The sequence below is a fragment of the Cricetulus griseus genome, chromosome 5 (genome assembly GCF_003668045.3).
Source record: "Cricetulus griseus strain 17A/GY chromosome 5, alternate assembly CriGri-PICRH-1.0, whole genome shotgun sequence".
Lineage (NCBI taxonomy): Eukaryota > Metazoa > Chordata > Mammalia > Rodentia > Cricetidae > Cricetulus > Cricetulus griseus.
In genome coordinates, this window is record NC_048598.1 from 102,007,688 (window position 1) to 102,032,385 (window position 24,698).

The 24,698-nt window shown below is 55.3% G+C and overlaps 1 protein-coding gene across 3 annotated transcripts; it reads left to right on the forward strand.

The window, feature by feature from the left end:
• The first annotated feature begins 2,726 nt into the window (after positions 1 to 2,726).
• Zfr2 (zinc finger RNA binding protein 2) lies at positions 2,727 to 23,637 on the forward strand. Of its 3 annotated transcripts, none has more exons than XM_027419265.2 (18): positions 2,727 to 2,834; positions 8,706 to 8,925; positions 11,500 to 11,590; positions 12,520 to 12,764; positions 13,727 to 13,906; positions 14,421 to 14,601; positions 15,281 to 15,426; positions 16,312 to 16,431; positions 17,032 to 17,171; positions 17,434 to 17,566; positions 18,027 to 18,193; positions 18,770 to 18,944; positions 19,909 to 20,047; positions 20,517 to 20,611; positions 20,700 to 20,795; positions 21,232 to 21,343; positions 22,162 to 22,259; positions 22,773 to 23,637. In XM_027419265.2, exons 1-18 carry the CDS (start codon positions 2,782 to 2,784, stop codon positions 22,947 to 22,949), a joined length of 2,568 nt encoding a protein of 855 aa, XP_027275066.1. In that variant the 5' UTR covers positions 2,727 to 2,781; the 3' UTR covers positions 22,950 to 23,637. The 3 variants fall into 3 exon arrangements, with proteins under 3 accessions (XP_027275066.1, XP_027275067.1, XP_027275068.1); XM_027419266.2 differs by having other exon boundaries at positions 11,503 to 11,590; XM_027419267.2 differs by lacking the exon at positions 2,727 to 2,834 and adding an exon at positions 6,280 to 6,333.
• Positions 23,638 to 24,698: the final 1,061 nt, after the last annotated feature.

The window sequence follows — 24,698 nt, forward strand, 5'->3', positions numbered from 1 at the left end:
AGCCGGAGGGGAGGCGGGGCCGACTCGAATGTCTTCACCCATTCATGGAGGAGCGACAAGAAGGCTGAGCCACACAGCACAAGAGAGAAAAACGACTCCCCTGTGTGCTCCAGGCCTTGCTCGGCTCAGCGGAGTCCAGTCCATTGTGTCTGCAGGGAGGGAACACGGGTCCCTCATCCCTAGCGGGGCATGACGGCGAAGGACCCCTATCTACACACTTCCAAACACTGGGTGTGGTGGGTCTCCTGGGCGACGGCTACAATCAGGGACTAGGAATCCCCGGCAAGTCCCGGAAAAACAGTGCAGGACCCTGGCCCGGGGGCCACTGCCAAAAATCTGTCCTTTTAAATGTATATGTAATTTTGATGTCTCCAAGCCCGCAGTCAGGGTTATAAATAGAAAACAGCAGACACCGCATGGGAGGTTTACCGCCCCCAGGATGCTCAGGCTTGGAGCTGAGGCTTTAATCCTTGTGGTTCTGCTTTCTCCACCCAGGATCAAGCCCAGGCCGCTCGCCCCAGCTGTGCGCCCCATCGCAGCATCTATGCCGAGAGCCCCCAGCGTCTCCCGGATAAACCTTTTCCCTAGCTGGGCTTCAAGCAGAGAAAAAAAAAAAAACCGACAATTTACATTTTCAGTCTGCATTTACATTCCCACTCACCTCGGCGGCGGTTCCGCGCTGTCACTGAGACACAAAGGCCTGGATGCAGGCGGGCATCTCGCGGGTGGTACCCAGGCTAGGGCCTGGCGGAAGGTCACCTAGGGCGATGTGGCCAGCGGCACCGTGGCTCCCTGGCCCAGCTGCAGAAGGGGGGCACCCGGGTCAGTAGCAGCACCCCTGTCCTCCCACGGTCTCCGTGTCCCCTGCCATCGCAGCCCCGGACCTGCCCCCAGATAGTGAAGGAAGCTGCTTTTGTGTGCAGGGGGCGGGCCCAGGCCTGACAGACAGTTCCAGCCCCCTGCTCGTATCCTCCTTTCCCCATTGGCTGAGGGGAAAGCAAATCTCCCAGCCACGTCCTGAGCAGGTGCAAGAAAAAACAAAAAACAAAAAGAAACCTCTGGGATGGTGCATTGCACGTATGCAAAATCACAACCAGAGAGAAAATAAATAAACGGACACACAGCCGTGGCCTGGTTCCTTACAGAGTGGGGGCGGAGAGCCTGCAGGGCTCTGTGGTTGGGGGGAAGAGGCATCCTTGAAACCATCTTTGAGGGCAGGGAAATGGAGTATTTCAGATTCCCCTTCAAGAGTGAGCCAAAAGGTCCCTGAGCAAGGACGAGGCAGGATGTTGGGGTGCCGCGGGCCTGGCTGGTTTTTCTTTTAGATGGATTGGCTCTGCGGGGCCGCGGGAACTGCACCCCCTGCAGGTTTCCAGAGGAATTCTAGGCGCACAGGGAAGGGAGAGGGCTCAGTTTGCATCCTGGGCTCAAGTGCTGAGGGCGCTGAGGCAGGGGTAATCGCAGCTCCAGGCCGGACAGGACTACGCAGTGAGGCTAAGGTCAGCTTGGGAGAGACCCGGTCTCAGGAGTGAGAAGAGGAGCTCCTGGGGATGGCTCAGTGGGTAGAGCGCTTGCTGTACAAGCGTGGGGGCATACGGCAGGGGGGCATAGGGCAGGGGCCAGCAGGAGGAGCCTAGAGAGCCCCTGAGAAAGACATGTGACATGCTCACCCCACACAATTTTAAAGAGGGATGGGGGCGTGGTCCGGGTGGAGCCCCGCCCAGAACCCCCAGTGAGGGGCTGGGGCGTGGTCAGGGTGGGGCCCCACACAGAATGCCCAGTGAGGGGCTGAAGGTCCTGGGAAAATGGGGTTTCCTGTAGCGGCTGGGAACAATCACTCTTCTCCAGAAGGTAAGAGACAGCGGCAGAAAAGGACCCTTCCTGAGTCCATGCAGAGCCAATGCGGCCGAGACTTTGGTCCCCAAAAGTACGAGAGAACATGCAGGGGCCTTCAGCCCCCCCACAAGGTCGCTGTGCTCCCAGGAGCCTAACTGGGAGCAGACCCCGAGGCCGCTGCCACAGGGCCTGGGCTCTCACACGCTGCTCGGTGCTCTGGGCATTTCCCTCTGCTGTCCTCAAGGGACAGACACCCATCCCTCAGAGCGCGTGTCCCGTCCCTTCCTTCTTCCGGGCTGAGTAATACTCCATTCCGCGTGTCTTTCAGTGCGATAAATGCGCGCTTCCAGAGCCCTGCGCATGTCTGATGCTGTTGGGGACGGAAATCAAGGGCATAAGGTTTGCAACAGATAATAGGGACAAGACCATGTGTAGCCCAGAGAACTTGCCGCAGCCGCCCCGCCTTCTAGGAAGCCTGGGGCTGGCTGCCGCCGCTCCGGACAGGGTTGGTCACATGCCACCCACGTGCCCTCCCAGCCTCGGGACTCCCGCCCTGCGGCAGGCAGGCTGCGGACGCGGACCGCCAGTGGGGGCTCGAGGCCAGGCCCGCGGCTGGAGCTCCGTCCCACGGGCGCATGGAGGTGCGGGGGGAGGGGGCTGAGCAGGGGCGGGGCGTGTGAAAGGGGCGGGGACAAAAGGAGGCCCTGGCAGAAGGCTTGGGACCCTGTGCCCGGGCGGGGGCGGGGCTGCGACAGTGGGCGGGGTCAACTATGATGGGCCAGGGGCGGGTCTTGGTCGGTGGGCGTGGCCAAGCCGAGGCCCTCAGTGATTAGGGATGGTAGGTGGGGCGGGGGCGTGTCCCGGGCGGGGCTTTGGCGGGTACCGGGAGGGTCGTCGGGGGCAGGGCCGTGACGTCACTCCCGCGGGCTCGGGGAGGACGCGGACATGGCGGCCAGCCGCTCTTCCGGCCTCGCGCAGGGTGCCGGCCCGTCGTCCAGGTAACGAGCCCCGCGGGCGGCGGGGCGCCGCAACCCCGCGGGACGCGGTCACGAGCCACGGGAGCGGGGCGGGCGCGGGGCGGGGCGACGGTCCCTGGGGTCCGCGGGAGGGCGGGGCGGGGTAACTGGAATGCTGGGCTGGGTGGGGGCGGGGACCCCGTGGGGACCAGGCCAGCCTAGGGGGACCGACTTGGGTTGGGGAGGGTGGGGACCGGAAGACAGAGCTGGGGGAGGGGACTGACCTCAGAGAGGACTTGAGACCTTGGGGAACCTTCCAAGCGCGGATAGGGTGGGTGGGAGTCTGGAGCCTGATGAACAGAATTGGGGGTTTTGGTGTGTCACGGATGGGGGACCCTCGACTGGGTTGGAGGCAGAGGTTCTGGTGTCTGATAGCTGGGGACACTCCTGACGGGGATGGAGCCTTGGGTTTTGATGTCTGATGGATGGGGAAAATCCTCCAGATGGGGAGGAGCGGGGAGTTCTGGTCCCTGATGGATGAGGGACCTTCCAGGGCAGGGAAGCAGTCAGAAGTACTGTTGTCTAGGAGATGGGGGACCCTCTAGGTGGGAAGGTAGAGGGGAGCCCTGGTCCCTGATGGGTGGGGGACCCTCCAGGTGGGTATGATTGGGGGTTCTGGTGTCTGATGGATGGGGGCCCTCCAGGTGGGTATGATTGTGGGTTCTGCTGTCTGATGGATTGGGGATTCTGGGGCAATGAGCTCTGGTCTTTGGAAGTCAGTAAAAGTATGGACCAGATGGCACAGGCCTCCAACCCTAGGGAGAGAGACGGAGGTAGGTGGTGGTCTGGAGTTCAAGGCTAGACTGAGCTACAGTATAAGGTCAGGCTGGGTGGCTCAGGGAGACCTCGTCTCTAAGTAAATGAGTCAGTCACTGCCAAGTTAGTAGAGGAAAAGGAATTGGACATGTATCGGGAGTTGGGGGCTGTGACAACTGGGGACACATTCTCCCCACCAGCAGGTGTCTTGTTAGGGTTACTGTATGATGATGACACACTACTCAGGCTGAAAGATGAATTGTTTAGAAAAGAAAACACCACAACCAACAGCAAGTTGGGGAGGAAAGGGTTTATTCAGCTTACACTTCCAGATCACCTCATCATTGAATGAAGTCAGGACAGGAACTCAAGCAGGGCAGGACCCTGGAGGCAGGAGCTGATGCAGAGGCCATGGAGGGTGCTGCTTACTGACTTGCTCATCATGGCTTGCTCAGCTTGCTTTCTTAGAGAACCCAGGACCAGCAGCCCAGAGAAGGCATCACCTGCAATGGATTGGACCCTTCCCCATTGATCACTAAATAAAAAAATGCCTTACAGCTGGATCTCATGGAGGCGTTTCCTCAGTTGAGGCTTCTTCCTCTCTGATGACTCTAAATTGTGTCAAATTGACAAAACTATCCTGCACAATTGATCTCTTGTCAAAGTGACACACCAACACAACATTATTTAGCAATAAATTCTGTTTTGTTCATCCCCAAGATCTCAAATCAATAAATATCACAATATAAAACATATTACAAACTTCTTTTCCAATCAAACATTCTAAAATTCAATCCCTTTGGGGCTGGAGAGATGGCCTAGTGACTACAGCACTGGCTGCTGTTGCAGGGGACCTAGGTTTGACTCCCAGCACCCACATGGTGGCTCTTAACCATCACTCCAGTTCAGTGGATTTGACACCCCCAGTGGCTTCTGCAGGCACGGCACACATGTGCACAAATTTCCTTCAGGCAAAGAACTTGTACACATAAAGTAAAAACAAATCTTTTAAAAATTACAAAATAAAATTCAGTCTCTTTAAAAACCTGAAGTCTCGGGCTGGAGAGATGGCTCGGAGGTTAAGAGCATCGACTGCTCTTCCAAAGGTCCTGAGTTCAATTCCCAGCAGCCACATGGTGGCTCACAACCATCCATTATGAGATCTGGTGCCCTCTTCTGATGTGCAGATATACATGGAAGCAGAATGTTGTATACATAATATATAAATAAAATCTTAAAAAAAAAAACCCTGAAGTTTCTGAGCCAGACAGTGGTGGCACACTCCTTTAGTCCCAGCACTTGGGAGGCAGGGGCAGGCGGATCTCTGTGAGTTCGAGGTCAGCCTGGTCTACAGAGTGAGTTCCAGGACAGCCAGGGATACACAGAGAAACCCTGTCTCAAAAAAACAAAACAAAACAATAGTAATAACAATAATTAATGAAATCTGAAGTCACTGTAAAATTCCAGAATCTCTTTAAAAATTCAGTATCTCAACTGTGTAGTCCTGTAAAATCAAAAAATTAACTCTTATTACAAAAGAGGAAAGAACCAGAGCACAGTCCCAGTTGGAGCAAGGAAAAACCAAACTACAGTAGTGTAAACATCTCAGAGTTCAATATCTGGGACTCACCGTCTTCCAGCCTCCTCCAAGGATTTGGGTCACTTCTCCGGCTCTGCCCTCTGCAGTATACAGCTTGCTTTCTAGGCTCTGGACGCCTCCATTCCATTGCTGTTCCTGTTCCTGGTGGTCATCCCATGGTACTGGCATCTCTCAAAATGCTGGGCTCTTCCATTGCAACTGGGCTGCACTTTCACCATTAGCCTCTCATAGACTCCTCCTGTCAAGCCTCAATTCTTTGCATGATCCCCTCAGTCCTGGGCCTTCAACTGTTTTTGAGGCTGTACCTGCACCAATGGCCTTTCCTGGCCTCTCACAGTGTCAAGCCTCTTTGCTTTCCATAACCCCTTCATGCCTTCAAAACCAGTACCACACGGGTGACGCTTACACATTACCAAGTTTGGCTGCCAGCACAATTGTCAACTTTGGCCCTGTGTGCTGACTCTCAGGAGAGACCCCAGAATGTTTCACCTTGGTGGTGCTGGCTCTTTGCTCATCACAGTTAAGTCTTTAGCTTCAGCTGACCAGAGCCACAGATTACTTTTTTCCCCCTTTTAAAAATTTAAATTAGAAACAAGCTTGTTTTACATGTCAATTCCAGTTCCCTCTCCCTCCCCTCCTCCCCTACCCTTCCACCAACTCCCTATCCCATCCCCTTTCTGCTCCCCAGGGAGGGTGAGGCCTTCCATGGGGAATCTTCAAAGTCTGTCATCATTTGGAGCAGGGCCTAGGCCCTCCCCTGTGTGTCTAGGCTGAGAGAGTATCCCTCTATGTGGAGTGGGCTCCCAAAGTCCATTCATATACTAGGGATAAATACTGATCCACTACCAGAGGTCCCATAGATTGCCCAGGCCTCCTGACACCCACGATCAGGGGGGTCTGGGTTGGTCCTATGCTGGTTTCCCAGATATCAGGCTGGGATCGAAGAGCTCCTTCTTATTCAGGTCAGCTGTTTCTGTGGGTTTCTCCAGCCTGGTCTTGACCCCTTTGCTCATCACTCCTTCCTCTCTGCAACTGGATTCCAGGAGTTCAGTTCAGTGATTAGCTGTGGGTGTCTGCTTCTGCTTCCATCAGCTACTGGATGAAGGCTCTAAGATGGCATATAAGGTAATCATCAATCTCATTATCAGGGAAGGTTTTTTTTTTTTTTTTTTTTAGATTTCAGGGAAGGGTGTTTAAGGTAGCCTCTCCACTATTGCTTAGATTGTTAGTTGGGGTCAACCTTGTAGATCTCCAGACATTTCCCTGGTGCCAGATTTCTCTTTAGAGCTACAATGTCTCCCTCTATTATGATGTTTCTTTTGTTGCTCTCCTCTATTCTTCCCCTGACTCAACCTTTCTGCTTCCTCATGTCCTCCTCTTCCCTCTTCTCCCCTTCTCTTTCTCCTAGCTCCCCGCCTCTGTGCTCCCAATTTGCTCAGGAGATCTTGTCCCTTTCCTCTTCTCCGGGGGACCATGTATGTCTCTCTTAAGGTCCTCCTTGTTTCCTAGCTTCTCTAGTGGTGTGGATTGTAGGCTGGTACTCCTTTGCAGAGCCACAGATTCTTAATTCAGAACTGCAAATGGCCCCACAGCATCTTCCCTCTGAACTTAACAAACCAGGCCGCCACTGGCCGCACCACTCTCAATGCTATCTGTGAGAGCATCCTCCTAGTTCTCTGGGGGTGGTGAATATTCTGTGGCTTCCCCACTCCTCCCTCGGACATAGCCAGGTCTGTCTCAGCAAATCCCAGAACTCGGCACCAATTTCTATCTTGGCCAGGGTTACTAAGTGATGAAACACCATGACCAAAAGCAGTCAGAAGGAAGCCCTTTAATTCATCTTAGGGTGTCACATCACTGCCCCTCATTGAAAGTACCAGGGACTCTGGAGGCAGGAGCTGATGCAGAGGCCATGGAAGGTGCTGCTTACTGACTTGCTCCTCAGGGCTTGCTCAGCCTGCTTTCTTATAGAATACAGGACCAGCCCCCACAGGAGTGGCTCCGCCCACAGTAGGCGGAACCCTCCCCATCAATCACTAAGAGAATATCCTGCAGGCTTTTGTGTAAAGCCTGGTCTTGAGACGTTTTTCTTTCTTTCTCTCTTTCTTTTTTTTTCTTAGATTTATTTATTTACTTATTATTATGTGTCTAGCATTCTGCCTCCATGTATGCCTGCATACCAGAAGATGGCATCAGATCTCATTGTGGGCCACCATGTGGTTTCTGGGACTTGAACTCAGGTCCTCTGGAAGAGCAGTCAGTGCTCTTAACCTCTGAGCCATTTCTCCATCCCGAGACGTTTTCTTTGTTGAGGCTTCCTCCTCTCTGATGACTTCAGCTTGTGTCATGTTGACCTGAAACTGCCCAGGAAAAGTGGTGTCCACTACCTGTCCCTTGGAGCCATTCCAAAGGCCTGTACCTGTCACCAGGACCACTCCCCTTGAGGCAGCCCAGCCTGCTGGCTGTCACCTGCTGAGCTGGTGACCTCTGACTTCTCAGCCCCACCGCCACACTGTGAGCAAGTGACCAGGAACCCTCAGCTGTGATCCCATTTTTACTGATACAGAACTCATGTCAACACTGTGGAATGTTGGTGTCACAGGCCTGCCATGTCTCCTGCTCCCACTAGGTTCTTTGTGCTCTGTGACCACTAGTGAGCAGAACACACATTAGCATGCAGGTGGCTTTGGGGTCCCTAGCAGACCCCTCCCAGCACTTTGGAGGTGAAAGCAGGAGTCAATAGTCCAGGTAAGCCTCCACTGTGGAGCAAAGTAACAGTGAAATCACATCCCCAGTGCCCCCGGAGGGCTTCCTGGGCCTTCCTGGTATGGAGAGCTGTACCCAGTGGCTGTTGGTGCTGAAGTTCAGCGGCTGCACTTGCCCAGGACAGAACTAGGGTTGATTCTCAGCGCCCACAGTGCTTCAGTCTCTACCTTCAGTGAAGGATCCTGGTGCCCTCTGCTGGCCCCTGTAGACACCAGCCACACGAATGGTACTACAGACAAAACACCCACATGCATAAAATACAAATAAAACCACAACAGCTCACCATAGCCTAGACTAGCCTAGAACTCACAGTCTTGCAGCCTCAGCCTCCAGAATATCTGGGATAGCCAGGCCTGCACCACCATGCCTGTTTTCAGGTATGCTCACCTACCTGAGTTTCTTGGGCTATAATTGTGGATATGGAGCCATACAGGGAAGTGAAAGTGCCTGCTGCACAAGTCTGAGGACCCGAGTTCAAATCCCCAGCATCCATCTACAATGCCAGGCACGATGACACACACCTATGGACCTGGTGTTGGGGAGGCAGACACAAGAGGATCTCTAGAGCTTATTGACCAAGCCATCTAGTTTGTATGAGTTTCAGGGACAATGAGTGTGATCTATGTCCACATAGGCGTGAGAGGCTGGCCTGGCCAACTACTTGCTGTGGGGGTTACATACCTCAAAGACCCAGTTAACCCACTCTGCCTTTTGTGTTCTGGTAACTCCAGCACCCAGCCATTCTCGGCTTTCCCCCTCCGGGCTGCTGGGGCCAGCTATGCCATGCAGTCCACCCCTGGAACGGAGAGCACTGCCAGCCAGGCCCTGGCCCCTGCCACCCAGACACCTGCACCTGGAGGAGGAGGCGTCCCCGTGGGGTATGGCTGCTCCCAGCCCCACTCCATACCCAACAGCCGTCCCCAGGATCCTGTCCCCATGGCCACCCACCAGGTATCACAGTGCCACCTCATGCAACAAGAGTTTATTTTATATATGAATGTGTTGCCTGCATGTGTGTCTGCATACCATGTATGTTCAGTGCCCATGAAGGCTGGAAGAGGGCATCAGCGCCAACCCCCCCCCCCAGCTGGAGTTACAGATGGTTGTGAGCTGCCCTGGGGGTGCTGAGAACTGAACCGGGTTCTCTGTGGGAGCAGCCTGTGCTCTAGCCACTGAGTATGTCCAGCTCCCTACACCACAAGGAAACGTGTGTCACATGGGGACATGCATGCATGGTGTCTCTGACATCAGCTTTGTCAGAGTTGCGGTTCTAGGTAACTGCTTTTGGGTAACAGGAGTCACCATGATGACACCTCCCAAGGAGCCCATAGGGATTTCTGGAGACACTGAGGTGTACGAGCTTTGACCCAGCTGGGTGGTAGCCCCAGATGGAGCCTGCATGGTTCTGAGAAAATCTCTTCTAGCAGGCAGTGATTATGGGGGTTCCAGGACATGGTGACTGCTGGGTTACCTCCCCCAGCACAGCTCCTACCACTCAGCTCTCATCCTGACCCGCATTGCCACCACTTGGGAGTGCCTTGACTCAGGCCAAACCTGGACACCTGCTTCCATCCCAAGAAGAATTTTGGGGCTGGGTGGTCATGTATCAGAATTGGGACTTTCATTCAAGAGATTTTAATAGGGGCATAAGCAGAGGGGTGGGATGGGAGGCTTGGGAGGAAATCAGTCACACCCAGTGCAGCTCTGGATTTTTTGGTAGTCTCGGAGGCTTTGGTGGCCTTTGAGTGGCTCCGAGGGGCAGCAGAATTGAAGGCCACAGGGACACAGGTTCAACTATGGTTCAACTATGTCTGTGGTGGCTGAGGTGTGTATCACAGGAAGCCTGCTATCTATGGCGAGGGGGTTCCTTTCCCTTCTCTTTCAATCCTGCATCAGTGTCACTAAAACAGTGTCTCAGATCCACCATGGTGGCACAGGCTCACATCTGTGTAGGGAGTCGAGTCCATCCTGGGTAGGGTGATACTGCCTCAAAAAAAAAAGCAAACTTGGGCTGGAGAGATGGCTCAGAGGTTAAGAGCATCGACTACTCTTCCAGAGGTTCTGAGTTCAATTCCCAGCAACCACATGGTGCTCACAACCATCTGTAGTGAGATCTGGTGCCCTCTTCTGGTGTGCAGATATACATGGAAGCAGAATGTTGGATACATAATAAATAAATAAATAAATAAATAATCTTAAAAAAAAAAAGCAAAATAGGGTCCAGGTGTGTGGTAGTGCACACCTTTAACCCAGCACTCGGGAGGGACAGGCAGGCAGGCCGATCTCTGTGAGTTCAAGGTCAGCCTGTTCTACACGAGTTCCAGGACAGCCAGGGCTACACAGAGAAACCCTGTCTTGAATAAATAAATAAGAAAGATGGGCCTGGCAAGATGGCAATAGTAAAGGCGCTTGCTGCTAAATGTGGTGGTCAGCTTTTCACCCCTAGGACCAACGTGGCAGAAGGGGAGAACTGACTCACAGATTGTCCTCAGATAGAAGGGGAGAACTGACTCATGGATTGTCCTCAGACCTCTGTGTGCTGGACATGCATTCACACGATAAATTAATAAATACCTGAAGTTGGTTTCTTAATGGCTGGGAATGTAGCTCAGTGGGCAGCACACTTGCCCATCACACAAAGTTGTTGAGTCCACAGCCAGCACCACATAAGCAGGCTGAGAAGCAGCTCCTGGAGAGTTCAAGGTCACCCATGGCTATATGAGACTGCCAGGTAGCCTGGGCCATGAGGACAACTTGTCTCATCAAAACATATTGCATGAACAGTGTCCAGACCATAAGCCCATCCGTCCCATGTTTAACCACATAGAGCCCTCATTGTCCACCCCACTGTCCCCCCCGGTGTCCACCCCACTGTCTCCAAAGTCCACCCCACTGTCCCCAAGTGTCCCACCCTACTGTCCCCCCAGTGTCCACCAAACTGTCCCCAGTGTCCCACTCCACTGTCCCCCAGTGACCACCCCACTGTCCCCAGTGTCCACCCCACTGTCCCCAGTGACCACCCCACTGTCCCCAGTGTCCACCCCACTGTCCCCTATTTCCACCCCACTGCCCCAGTGTCCACCCCACTGTCCCCTGTGTCCACCCCACTGTCCCCAGTGTCCCACCCCACTGTCCCCCAGTGACCACCCCACTGTCCCCAGTGACCACCCCACTGTCCCCAGTGTCCACCCCACTGTCCCCTATTTCCACCCCACTGTCCCCAGTGTCCACCCCACTGTTCCCTGTGTCCACCCCACTGTCCCCAGTGTCCCACCCTACTGTCCCCCAGTGACCACCCCACTGTCCCCAGTGTCCACCCCACTGTCCCCAGTGTCTACTCCACTGTCCCCAGTGTCTCACCCCACTGTCCCCAGTGTCTCACCCCACTGTCCCCAGTGTCTACCCCACTGTCCTAGTGTCCACCCCACTGTCCCCAATATCCACCCCGCTGTCCCCAGTGTCCCCCGTTTCCCATCTACCTCACTGAGCTGCTTTCTTTTTTCTTTGTCTCACATAACCCTGCAGCAGGATGGTCACAGCTGTGGAGAGTCAAAGGGGTCCAGGAGCTGTGAGGACACCTCAGAGCAGCCAGCCACAGCCTCACTCGGCCGGTCAGGTGAGTCTCTGAGGGGTAGGAATGGCCATGGACCTCACAGGGGCCACCCTGATTCAGCGTATAGCACACATGACAGGCCTGGGCTGGACAAGGGCAAGCAGACTAGACTGCTGTCTTGTGTGCATGTGTGTGTTTGTGCGTGTGCGGTGTGTGTACATGTGCACATGTGTGTGTGCGTGTCTGCACGTGTGTGTGTTGCGTGTGTGGGCATGTGTGTGTGCATTTGTGTGTGTTTGTGTGTGTGTGTGGGCGCGCATGTGTGTGTGTGTGTGTGCGTGCGTGTGTGTGCTGGATGTTTGTTTGCTTGCTTTTTGATTTTTCGAGACAGGGTTTCTCTGTGTAGCTTTGGAGCCTATCCTGGCACTTGCTCTGGAGACCAGGCTGGCCTAGAACTCACAGAGATCCGCCTGTCTCTTTCTCCCGAGTGCTGGGATTAAAGGCGTGCGCCACCACACAGCAGTCTTACGTCTTTTTATCTGTTTGTTTTTATGCCATTTACTTGACTGTGTTTGTCTTGGTGTGTGTGGAGAGCAGAGAACAACTTTCAGGTGGTTCTTCTATTGTGTAGGTCCCAAAGGTCAAACTTAGACAACAGGCTTGGCTACAAGCGCCCTTATCCACTGAGCCATCTTGTCAGCTCCAATCTCAGGTTTTAAATTTCATTGAGTTCTGAGCTGCAGAGGCCAAAAACTCTCCCTGGGGGCTACGGGAGGGCACAGGCTCACCAGAGACCATTGCAGATAGTCTGGGCCACTCAGAGAGGGCTGACCCACCAGCTTGACTTGTCCTAGTGCCACAGTGGTCTTGAGTGCTCAGCCTGGGCTTCTGTCCCCACCTTGGCCCACTCTGTAGCCTGTGAAGCATCTGCTCCCTGCAGTGGACCTGCTCTGGGTAAGCCTGGCTAAGTGTTCTGTCTCTCTCTCTCCTAGGCCCAAGCTCCCAGCGCTCTGACCGCCCACTGAAGTCCCAGCATGTCCCCCAGAAGCAGCAGGCCTCCCCGACCGTTCCTGTGGGCTCAGACCCCTGGGGTGGCCCAGGCCTCGGGCCTTGGGACCCCAGCTTTACCAGTGACACGCTGCCCTTCCTAGACAGGCTGCCAAAGCCCAAGGCAGGCCCTAGGCCGCCCTCCATGCACTACTGTGAAGTCTGCAGGGTCAGCTGTGCAGGGCCGCAGGTCAGGACTGGCAGTGGATGGCTCAGTGTCTGTTAAAAACAGTGGCAGGTGTGGTGTGGCCTGTCACATCCACAGCTGGGGTAGGGGTGAGATGGAGTAGCGGTGGGAGAGGTGGGGATCAGGAATTCAGGTCATCCTCGGCTACATGGTCAGGTTGAGGCCAGCCTGGACTACTTGAGCCCTGATTCAGCCAGTCCTCTACAGACCCCAGGGTATTCCCAGCACCTACCTGGTGTGTCCTGTACCCTGTAACCACTGTTTCTGGGACCAGTACCCTCTGTCGCCATGCAGGGCCCAGTCACATGAAGGCAACACGCCCCAGGCAGAATTCAATTAAATTGACTAACAATATGGTGGAAAAGAGAGAAATGAGAGATACCCTGTCAGTGATAGGCCTGCACCCAGAGATGCTCATGTCATATCACACACACACATGCCATATCACACACATCACACCACACATTCATATCACACATGTGCCATATCACACACACGTGACATCACGCGCAGACACATCACACACAGACACAGACACACACCACACACAGATACACACACACCACCCAGATATACACCACACACAGATACACACACAAAGACACACAGACACACATACACACTCCCAAGTCCTTAGAGGGCAGGTCTTCGAGCCCACATCTGACTCCTGGGGATAAAACTCAGGACTTTGTCCTGAACTTCAGCTCCAGACTGGAAAAGCCAGGTTTTGTTTGGTGGTGGCCCCTTGTTCCCAGACAAAACACTGGACCTTTGGTGAATATTTTCTTGAGAAATCTGGTTGGACTTTAGGTCAAGGAAGGGAGAGGGTGATACCCCCTGACTCTTCCAACTTAGGCACAAGTGGTGGGGGAAGCCAGGGACCCTGTGGCCCTCTGAGCTCCCAGATGATGGCTGTGTGGTCCCTGGTGGGGGCCACCCACTCAGGCCACCTCACTCTGTCCCAGACCTATCGGGACCACCTGGAAGGACAGAAGCACCGAAAGAAACAGGCCGCTCAGAGGACAGGCACACCGCCCAGTGGAGGTCTGAGAGGGTCCCAGAGCCTGCACTGCGGCCTCTGTGCTGTGTCCTGCACCGGGGTGGACGCCTATGCTGCCCACATGAGGGGAGCCAGGCACCAGAAGGTATGAGCCTCTCAGGCCAGCCGTGAGCTCTGAGCAGGTGCAGGTGGAGGGGTCACCACGACAGGGGGGAAGGGGAGTTGACTGTGAGTGTGCTTTCATGTGGCTAGAGGTAGAGACCTTGGTTGGGGGCACTGTGGCGTGAGTCTGGGTACATCCAGGGTGTGTGTGTGTGTGTGTCTCAGCTGGGTCCCCCAAATCACACATCCATGCATACACACTCACTGGCTTGGGAGCCAGAGAGAAGGCAGCCTTAGTGGTGGAAGATGTTCAGTGGGAGCCAGTGCAGGTGTTGAAGAGAGAGAGGTGCCAAATCTGAGGGATGGGACTGCAGGCAGCAGGTGACTCCAGGGGGGTTGTGATTTTCTTTCTTCCTTTTTTTTTTTTTGAGGGTGAGGGGTGGGGGTGGTTCCACAGAGTACAGAGACCAGGGTGTGGCCCCTACATTCCCTCCAGCAGCCGGTTCAGATTGTTTCCCAAACTTGCTCGTGATTGAGGGCTGTTGGGTCCATTGCAGGTGTTCAAGTTGCACAGCAGGCTAGGGAAGCCCATTCCCTCTGAGCCTACAACACGGAGTGTCACCTACACCCGAGGCTCCGACAGCACCTATGAGACCTCGGTCGAGCATGAGGCTCACACCAGTCACAGCTCTTACACCTCAGGCCGGCTAGCAAAAGGATCAACAACCTCACACAAGGGTACAGGTCTCTCCAGTTCTGTACATGTGAGCAGTTGACCATATCCACAATTCTAGGCGGGGCTCCACCCTGACCACGCCCCCAGCTTTTAGATACTTTGGGAAGTATTTTTGTTTGGTTTTTGGTTTTTTTAGACAGGGTTTCTTTGTATAGACAGGGTTCTTAGCTATCATGGAGCTCTTTCTGGCTCTGTAGCCCAGACTAGACTTGAATTCAGATCCACCTGCCTTTGCCTCCCAAGTGCTGGGATTAAGAATTTACATCACCACCCAGCTATCTCTTGGTTTTTGAGACAGGATCTCGATGTGTGACCCCTGGTGACCTGGAAATGGTGATCCTCCTGCCTCAGTCTTATGAGCAGGGCATGTGCCACCAGATCTGTGGAAACTTAGTTTGAATAAAAGGTCACTGTCATTTAGCACTCCCTCAAGGTGACCCTTCCTCGTCACGTCAGACAGTCAGGGGCCCTTGGGGAAGGGCTCACTCTCCTCACCCTGAGTTGTGTGCCACATAGACCCCTGGCATTATGCCTAGCCTACCATGACTGTGCCACACCATGTTGCCCGTGACAGTTTCCACAGGAGGGAGGGGCTAGTGCCCCTCTGGTTCAGATTCCCGTGGCATTATGGAAAAGGGATGGGGAGAGCCCCGGGTTGCAGCCGGCCATGGTTTCTGGCAGGGCCACCTGAGCTCCAGACAGTTCACAGTCGACCTGGAGAAAGGCGACCATCACACCCCAAGGCGGAGGCCACTAAGGGATGCCCTGGAGAAGCTTCAGGGACCTATGGAGACATCGAGCCCGTGGGGACGGAGTATGTGGAGGAGGTGAGTGAAGCTGCTGCACGCTGAGTCCTGGTAGCAGAGTTCCCAGGGTCTGCTGAGATTGGCCATGGTGACTCTGCGGATGGAGGCCCTGTGGCTCTCCAGGTGCTGTCCACACCATCTGGTTCTCATGTCTGCCTTCCCCGCAGGGAGTGCCGAGAGGGGCTAGGGGATGGCAGAGTTCAGCCAGGCACCACGACCCTCCTGTCCAGCCCCACCACTTGCTTGGCCTGAGGGGCCCACTAAGGCCAGGCTGGGATACCAGAGAGAGCTAAGCCCTGTCCATCTCAGGTGGTTTCCATGCCCTGGCCAACCTTTCCTGGGAGAATCAACCAGGTCCCTTCCACCCTGAGATCTTGGATTCTGAATGCCAGCCCAAGGAATGTCCTTGCTGGTCACCAAGCAGACACCCAGGACGGACAGTCCCCTCACAAGCTTGTGAGCTCTGTTCGGAGCCCATTCCATGGCCCCTACCTTCTAGACTGCCCCAGCATCACCAGGGTGTCACTTATGTGTGTGTGCAAAGTGACGGTGACAGGTCTTCTATCCATGTGTTCCTTAACCTTACACTTTAGTGCAGGGCACACCAGCTAGAGCCAACTGTGGTAGCCTGCCACTTGGTCAAGAGCAGAAGCAATGGGGACCAAAGAAAGTGCCTGGCAGCCAGCAGGGCATCATGGGATGTGAACTCTTGCGCCCTGTGGTGGGACTGGGGGAGGAAGGAACCAGGTCCTGGGCAGAATCTGGGCTTCCAGTGCCAGCTCTCTGGAACGACACCACCCTGCCAGCCCCACCCCAAGAGGCTCAGTGTCCTGGGTGTCCTGGTGCCCAGCATCCTCCAGCCCATCAGGGCTGTCCAGTGGCAAGCTAGGCTGTGTTTTTTCCCAGGTGCGCAGCGATGAGGGGAAGGTGATCCGATTCCGATGCAAGCTCTGTGAATGCAACTTCAATGACCGTAATGCCAGAGACATGCACCTGACTGGGCGCCGGCACCGGCTGCAGTACAGGGTATGTCTGGCAGGGGCACCAGAGGTCACAAGGACCACGAGGTGGGGTGTGGGAAGATGGCTGGTGAGGGGTCTGGGAGAGAAGTGAGCCTAGTAGCAATGAAGAGGAACAGGGAGAAGGGGGCAGGGGACTGCAGCCTGTGGTGTGTGTATAGATGGGGGCTGGGCAGACACGCACTGGTCCTGCAGGAGACTCTGCAGACGTTCGGTGCCAGGATGCATGAGAACCTCAGCCTTGTGCTCGTGCTTCCCCTCCTTACTAGCTGAGCATGTGTGGCTTGAACTTGGGCAGACAGAGCATGCCCCTTGGTGGCTGTCTCTGTGGAGCTGCACTTGTGGTCCTGCCTGGTGCTTGGGTCAGCTGGACAGAGTGTGAATGTGAGTGGCAGGACTTTTCCCCAAGTGCCCCATTTTGGCTGCTGTGAAGTGCTTGCTGCCTGCTGTTCCCCTCAGCACACCTCCCTCTGTGGCTGCTCTGGTAGGGCTGAGTCTGTAAGAATAGCTGGTGGATGTTAGTTTGGGCTCCTCTGTGCCTATTAGGTGGCCGCGTCTGTCTGTCTGTCCCCTCAGCATCACTATCTATCTGGCTTTGCCTTTGCAGAAGAAAGTGGACCCTACACTTCCGGTGGCTGCCCGGCCCAGCGGCCCCATGCAGAGGGTGCTGGTCAGGCGGCTGCAGAGGCAGCGACAGCAGACACAGGCAAGGCTGGAGGATGCGCGGCGCTGGAGCTCTGAGCTAAGGTGACCATGATGTCCCCACTGGCCTCCTCACAGTCCTTCAACCTCTGGCATCCCCTGACCTCTGAAACCCCCCATGTCTCCTAATCTCTGATGCCCCACGTCCCCCACTGACCTCTGATTCCCCGCCTCCTCTGGAGTCTCTGCATCTCCTCCTGCTTCACCCTTTAGACCTGCTCTGTGGTGACCTGGTCCCTAGGGCTGGAGTGTGTCTGTGAGGTTATCTGGTGACCACATCCCTGTGTTCCCCACCTGGTCACAACAGACAGCAAGAAGAACATAGCAGGCAGCCTAAGGAGCCCTCCCAGCCCCAGGTTGATGAACACCCACCCGGATTACCTGCCTGGGCCCTGCCTGTTACCCCTGCCAAGCCAGGGATGGCCACCTCCCGGCGCCAGGTGGGTGCCGGGTGTTGCTATATGTGGGAACCTTCTCAGTCCCTACCAGACCTCAGGAGCCAGCTCAGAGGGCACAGGGTCCAGCATGGCATGTCACACCTGCCAAGCGTCAGGTCACATGCATGTCTGTCCCACACTGTGACTTCCTCCAGTTCTCCACAAATGTCTGTTCTCAGGCTGAGTAGGGACCTGAGGCTGACCTCTTGCTTAGGGACATGCCCTGGGGGCCTGGCCTCTGGCCTGCAAACGGAAGGACATTGCCAGCAGAAAGCCACCCCACCCAGACCCAAGCCCCTGGCATGTGTTCCCTTGTGGGAGCTGCTCAGCTACTGGCCACAGCCACCTCCCACCTGCTAAGGCTCTCTGCAGCCTGCCTGAGCCTTCTACACACTCCACAGTCCTGCCAGGGCTGGCTGTCTGGTTCCCAGTCCACCCTTCATGAGGGTGGCTCTCCCCACAGTCAGGGCGCCGGCCAGAGAGCAGCGACGACCGGCATGTCATGTGTAAACATGCTTCCATCTACCCCACCGAAGAGGAGCTGCAGGCCATCCAGACAGCTGTGTCCCACACAGAACGCGCCCTCAGACTGGTGTCAGACACACTGGCTGAGGAGAGCAGCCTTAATAGGTTAGTACTGCACCACAAGCCGCAGGTGCCACAGGGTAAAGCTCTGTCCCACCCACTTTGTCTCAAGTTCCCCCAAGGCTTCTCATGGAGACAGTCTCTCCCACCCCCACCCCCACCCCCATGTGTAGGGGCTGGTGAATGCAAGACTCAGGAAGCTGAAACAGGAGGATTGCTGTGAGTGTGAGGCTAGCCTGGGCTACATGGTGAGCACTTGTTTCAGGTATAGATAGGTAGATTGGTATGTAGGTAAGTAGAAGATATAGATGCATAGAGAGATGGATAGATAGATTACAGATAAATAGATCATGGGTGGATGGATGGATGGATGGATAGATAGAAAGATAGATAGATAGATAGATAGATAGATAGATAACAGATAGGTAGATGTCTGGCCTCTCTGGTGATGGGATCCTTACACAGGACTGCAGGATGAATACTGGGGATGAAGGGATGTTTCATTTCCCATCAGCCAGCATCCCCTGCAGAGGGGCCTGGTTCCAGGAGCTCAGCAGTGCAGCACCCTAGGGCCCCTTCCACCCCTCCCTGCTGACATGTGTTGCCTCTCTGTCTTCTCAGCACCCTGGCACCTGCACCACCGAGGATACTCAAGGGTGTGGCTCGGGTTGGCGCTCTGGCCAAGGGGCTGGTCCTGCGTGGGGACCACAGTGTGCAGCTGACCCTGCTGTGCTCCAAGAAGCCCACGCACTCTCTCCTACAGAGGATCAAGCAAGAGCTGCCCAGAGAGCTCTCGGTAAGAGCAAGGCTGGGCCTCGGGCTCTGCAGGTACAGAGGACAGAGAGACCTACAGAGATGGGGAGTGGCTCTATCACTTCCCCCATATGCATTGGGATCTGAGTTCCAATTCTAGAACCCATGTAAAAAGCCAAACATAGTCTGGGTGGTGGTGGTGCACACCTTTAATCCCAGCCCTTGGGAGGCAGAGGCAGGCAGATCTCTGAGTTCAAGGACAGCCTGGTCTACTGAGCCAGTTTCAGGACAGCCAGGGCTATACAGAGAAACCTTGTCTCTTTAACCAAAACAAAGAAACAAAAATCAAACAAACAAAAAACAAGGTGGAATAGCAATTGAGAAACAACCTGACTTCAGTCTCTGGCCTGACACACATAAAAGAAAGGAATTGGCTGTGCGCCTGTCATTCCAGGGACTGAGGCAGGAAGATGGCAACCTGTAGCCAGGACTAGGCCTGGGATCTAGTGGTGAGCACTGGCAGGCCTCTGGTCTCTATTCCATTCCCAGTACCAGCACACCACATACACACACACACACACACACACACACACACACACACATACACACACACACACACACACACACAAATCCAGGACTTTGTACTCACAGGTATCAGTGGCAGCTTGACAGTTTCCTTCTGTCTGAGCAGAGGGGTGAAAAGGGCCATTTGTTTTCCTTCCTTTTCTGCTGGTCTTTTGTTTATCTAACCAGTTTCTAACCAGTTGTTTTTCTATTCAGTTGCTTGTTGAGCAACAGGTACTCTTTACATATAAAGGCTCCTCAGTGTTTCCAGGTTTGCTCCCCCCTGTGGGTCCTAAGTTACATATGAGTTCCCAACACAGGCCCTCCCTCTAGCAGCGGGCACTCAGGGGTGAACAGATGGGCACATGCCAGTGGTATTACCTACTTGTATACACTAGGCGCTCTGCTGGAGTCATGTGGCCTCATGTCATATTTACACCCAGATAGTGGCAGAAGACAAGTATGAAGTCTCATCTGACCATGATGCCAACATTGTTATCTCGGCCTGCGTGGAGCCCGGGGTGAAGGTCACCGTGTCTGCTACCTCACCTCTGATGCGTGAAGACCCCTCCGTAAAACGAGGTATGCCCCAACTTGCTCTCCTGAGTCTCCAGGGTGCAGCAGACACACCCTGCTCTGGGCAGGAAGGCCCAGTGGCCTCAGTATCTCTGGGTCATGTGGGGTCACATGGGGTCAAATCTGGTGCGATGGAGCTAAGGGCTGATGTTTCAGGACCTTTGGACATGCTTAGAAAGTCCTCCCCGACGCCCAGCCTGTGTAATTTAGAAACAGTGCCCCTCCCTGTGATCAGGCCTGAGACCTGCAGGGCTGCCACCTACTTTAATAGCATATCATCTAATGTTAGATTATATTGTCTAATATTAGACAGTACTAGACAACAATGTCTAATATTAGACACAAATATTGTAGGTGCTGGACATAGTGTCAGCCCTTGATCCCAGCACTCAGGAAGCTGAGTGTGTGCAATGCAGAGGCCACCCTGTGAGGCTGTGGCTCAGCAGGAAGGGACTCAGTGTCCTGTCCCTTCTAGGACTGCAAGACTCTCTGTCTGACCCAGAGGATGTCCTGGACCGGGAGAGATGCCTTGAGACCCTGGCAGCCCTCCGTCATGCCAAGTGGTTCCAGGTCAGCATGGGGTGGCTGAAGTGGGGACAGTCGCCCTCCACAGTCTATCCCAGAGTCCCACTGACCAACAGTGTGTTTCCTCCCCAAGGCTCGAGCCAGTGGCCTGCAGCCATGTGTGATTGTCATCAGGGTTTTGCGGGAGCTATGTCGCTGCCTGCCCCCCTGGGGGGCTCTGCCTGCCTGGGTAAGGCCTCAGGGGACAGGAGAGACCACTAGTGGGGACCAGCCAGGTCTCTGCTCAGCACCTGGCTACCCAGAGGGGGCAGACGGGAGCTTTTACAAGACTTGTGTCACTAGGCCCCTCAAATGAGAAGACACCTTGGGTCACTGTCATGTTTGACTGTCACCTTAAACGCCAAACTGGGGCAGGGGGTGAAGTCCAGACCCTATGCAAATGCAGGTGTCCCAGGGAAATGTGCTTTGTCACACAGACCTGTCAGTATCACGGTGAGGAGCCAGGGTGTCCCTAGGCCTCTCACTCCCCACATCATGGGACCCTGAACCTGTCCTGTCCCGGCAACAGAAATGTACTCCAGCTTGGCCTTGCTTATCATCCCTGTCTCCATCCAAGCCACAGCGTGTCCCATTGTGCCCCCACCCCCATCCCTCTGCTGCTTCAGGCCATGGAACTGCTGGTGGAGAAGGTGCTGAGCAGTGCACCCCGGCCCCTGAGCCCAGGGGATGCTATGCGGCGGGTCCTGGAGTATGTGGCCACAGGTGCGCTCCTCACAGGTCAGTGATGGGGACAGGAATGGCGTGGGGGGAGTCACAAAAAAGGGTCACCCACACATGCTGGACATGTGGCCCACAGCCTACAGCACCAAGGGCAGAGGTATGCCGCCATCCTCTAGGGACACAACAGGGTGACAAGGGCTTAAGTCTGTCTCATCCCCAAGCTAGGGCTGCCCCAGTAGTCACTCTGTGCCACCACCACTCATACCACTGGCTGCATCTTCCGTGGCTGGTGCTGCTGGTGCCTGCCTACTCCAAGTGCATCCGAACCATGACTGAGGTTCAAGGGAAGAAGCCACAGGACTCTGCTGTGACTATGACTATGGAGTCACAACATGGGGCTGAGCACTCGCCTAGCATGCCTGAAAACCCTGGGTCCCATCCCCAGTACTTCACAGTCCAGGCACACACCTGTCACCACAGCACTTGGGAGGCTGAGGCAGGAGGGTCAGGAGTTCAATGTCAGCCTCCGCTCCATAAGGAGTTTGAGGAACAGAAAGTGTCACAGTGCCTTCTGAAGGGACAGGAGTGGGCCCTGGAAGGGTGTAACTATAGGGTTCCTGGAGACATGGGTGATTCTGAGTAGGAAAGGCAAGTCAAAGGTCAGGCCTGTCCTTTGGGCTGTTTCACAGACCGGGGCATGGGCATGCAATGCCCCCAGGGGTAACTGTATGTTACCAAGGCAGACCTTGCCCAATGTGGCTTGTGGGTCACTGCAGACACCGCACAGTCTACAAATGTAGTCACTTGCCATGGCAGGGTGGTCCATTGTGTCCCACCAGTTCCTCACAGTGGTGTCCACCCTCTCCCTGGCTCAGATGGCCCAGGGCTACAGGATCCCTGTGAGAAAGGGCCACAGGATGCCCTGGAGCCCATGACCCCACAGCAGCGAGAAGACCTAACGGCCAGCGCACAGGTACATGGGTCCCCATCCTCCTCCCACAGAGTCTGGGCCCAGAAGTATGGCTGGGGGTGACAAACAGCTCCAGAGGGCAGTACTGACTGGCCTGGGCCACAGGAGCCTACTGTGCTCCCCTGTCATACACAGGTCCCTAAATTCTACCCCCAGCGGTAAAAGTGGAGGATCAGAAGTTCGAGGCTATCCTTGGTTATATAGAGAGTTTGATGCTAGCCTGGGATACACGAGCACCAGCCTCAAAGGAAGTATCCCAGCCACACATGCTCAAAGTTCCACACACTTTCACGGGAGTCAGGTGTCTTACATGGAATCCAGGGTCCCTCTAGCCAGGAAGTAAAGGTGGGCTCCATGCCAGCCTGTGCCAGCAGCAAGAGGTGGCATTCCCCAGGCCACATGCCTGGCAGCAGAATCATAACAAACAGCACAGCCCTGCTCCCTGGTCCCTGCACACAGCAGGCCTGAATCCCCAGGCCTGACTGGCTCACACTAACAGGACCCTGCTGTCCACAGCGTGCCCTGCGTCTCGTGGCCTTCCGACAGATACACAAGGTCCTTCACATGGAACAGTTACCCCCACGGACCAGATTTGGGGCCCGGGCCCGGAAGAGGATAAGGGAGGCTAGTCAGGCCCAGGAGGGAGCCGGGGAGAGGAAGCGGGGCCGGCAGGGCACAGCTGGACTGCTATGAGCCAGTCATCACCACAGGCCTGAACTGGTGTGGGCCCTCTGGTTGCTGCCCCCCCCATGCGGACACCTTTGACCATTGGATCTGTAGGTTTATTCACAATGCTGGGGCTCCCACTGTGGTGATCCCCATGCCCATGGCTATCACCCCACCCCCAGCCACATAGCAGTGAACTCCATTTCTTGGTACTAATTACATTTTGAAACTCCCCTGATGTCATAAGAAGCAGGTGGGGGATCTGAATTGCTTTCTTGAGATGCCAGGAAGGGTGGCCTGGAAGATTCTAGAAGTCACAGAGTGGAGTTGGAGGGGCAGAGAGCACAGAATGGGATTTCCCAGACCCAAACCCAACCATATCCTTCACCCAGATACCTTCCTCCACCTCAGCTGTGAGGGCACAGATGGCCCCTGGGACACTGTCACCCCACAGTGGAACCCCAGCCCCAGTCACTGAGTGCCTTCTGCAAACAGAGCCCCCTCCACCCCAGGTCACCCTGCAGACCATTGGCTGTGGGAAAAGCTGTGCCCCATTAGGCCACCCCGAACCCCCCGGTACCACCCAAAGCTTCGACCCTGCTCCGTTTTGCCTGTGGCTTTTAAAGGCTAGCCCACACATGGTGCAATGCCCAGAGTCTGTACAATCATCCAGAATTTGGCTGGGGTGGGGAATAAAGCAGATCTGTTCCTGTGAGGTGTGGCCTTCGTGTCCTTCACTCTGGGCTGGGATTGGGGTGCCCACAGGCCTCAGCCTCCCCACACCAGGTTGCGTCATGAGCATGGGCTGAGCTCCAGGGGCTGAGCAGCCCCATGGCTGCCCCCTACACAGTCCCACACAGACTCTTCCCAGTTCCAGCCTAGGAAGGTCCCGGTCAGCAGCACTCTGCTAGGGCTTCCTGGAGGAGGTGCCTGGGAGATGCTCAGGACCCAGGCTTTGGGAAAAACTGCCTTCCAGTTTCCCCCTTCTCCTAGAGTGCCTCCTCCCAATGGAACCCCGAATCTCCATCAGAGCCTGCAATCCTCCCTCTCAGCCTCTGCTCCGCCACCCACCCCTGCCCAGCGCCTACACCAGATAAATCCGATAAAACCTCCGCACCCCACACCCGGAAAAAGTGTCTGCCGCGGGTTGCGTCTAGCTAGACTAGGCACATCTAGGGGACTAAAGGAGAAAGCCTCATCCTGGCAGCGCCCAGAGCCCGCATCTATGTGGCAGGTTAAGGGGCACAGTGCTTCATAGCTGGGAGAGCTCACGGGTGGAGGGGACCTGGTGGCCACTACCTTGGTGGCCAGGCTCAGTGAACGCAAAAGCACCCACGCCCCACCGCTCTGCACTGAACCCCTCCACCAAGCCCACCCGAGTCTCCCTGGAAGGCAGATGAGTCTACACCAGGTGACAAAGAGTTAAGTCGGATCCGCCTAGCAACCCCAAACCACGGAGCTTCTACACAGCGGAAACCCACATTTAGTAAGTTCAGTCCAGATTGAGTCCCATCTGGGCTGCACAGCTCCCTGAAGCCGCGAAGAGCCGTAGCAACTGACCCTCCCGCCCCAAGTCCTGTCCCTTCGGAGCAGGGGACACCTCAGCAGGCCAGCCGAGGGCCAGGGGCACAAGGCTAGACCCCAGACAAGGCAGAAAATCGAGCGCCAGGGTGTTGAGAGAGAGCTGGATCACAGCTGCGGATGCAGGGGAGCGTTGCTAGGAGACAAGGTGAGTGTGGGCAGATGACGCACGCACGCATGTGGGCGGGACCATGG

Bases quoted from the DNA above. Each gene is read 5' to 3' on its own strand.
- Zfr2 (XM_027419265.2), top strand. From the start codon at position 2,782: ATGGCGGCCAGCCGCTCTTCCGGCCTCGCGCAGGGTGCCGGCCCGTCG. The intron at 12,765-13,726 runs GTCAGGACTGGC...ACTCTGTCCCAG, and splicing joins TCAGCTGTGCAGGGCCGCAG to ACCTATCGGGACCACCTGGA. The intron at 16,432-17,031 runs GTATGTCTGGCA...TTGCCTTTGCAG, and splicing joins GGCACCGGCTGCAGTACAGG to AAGAAAGTGGACCCTACACT.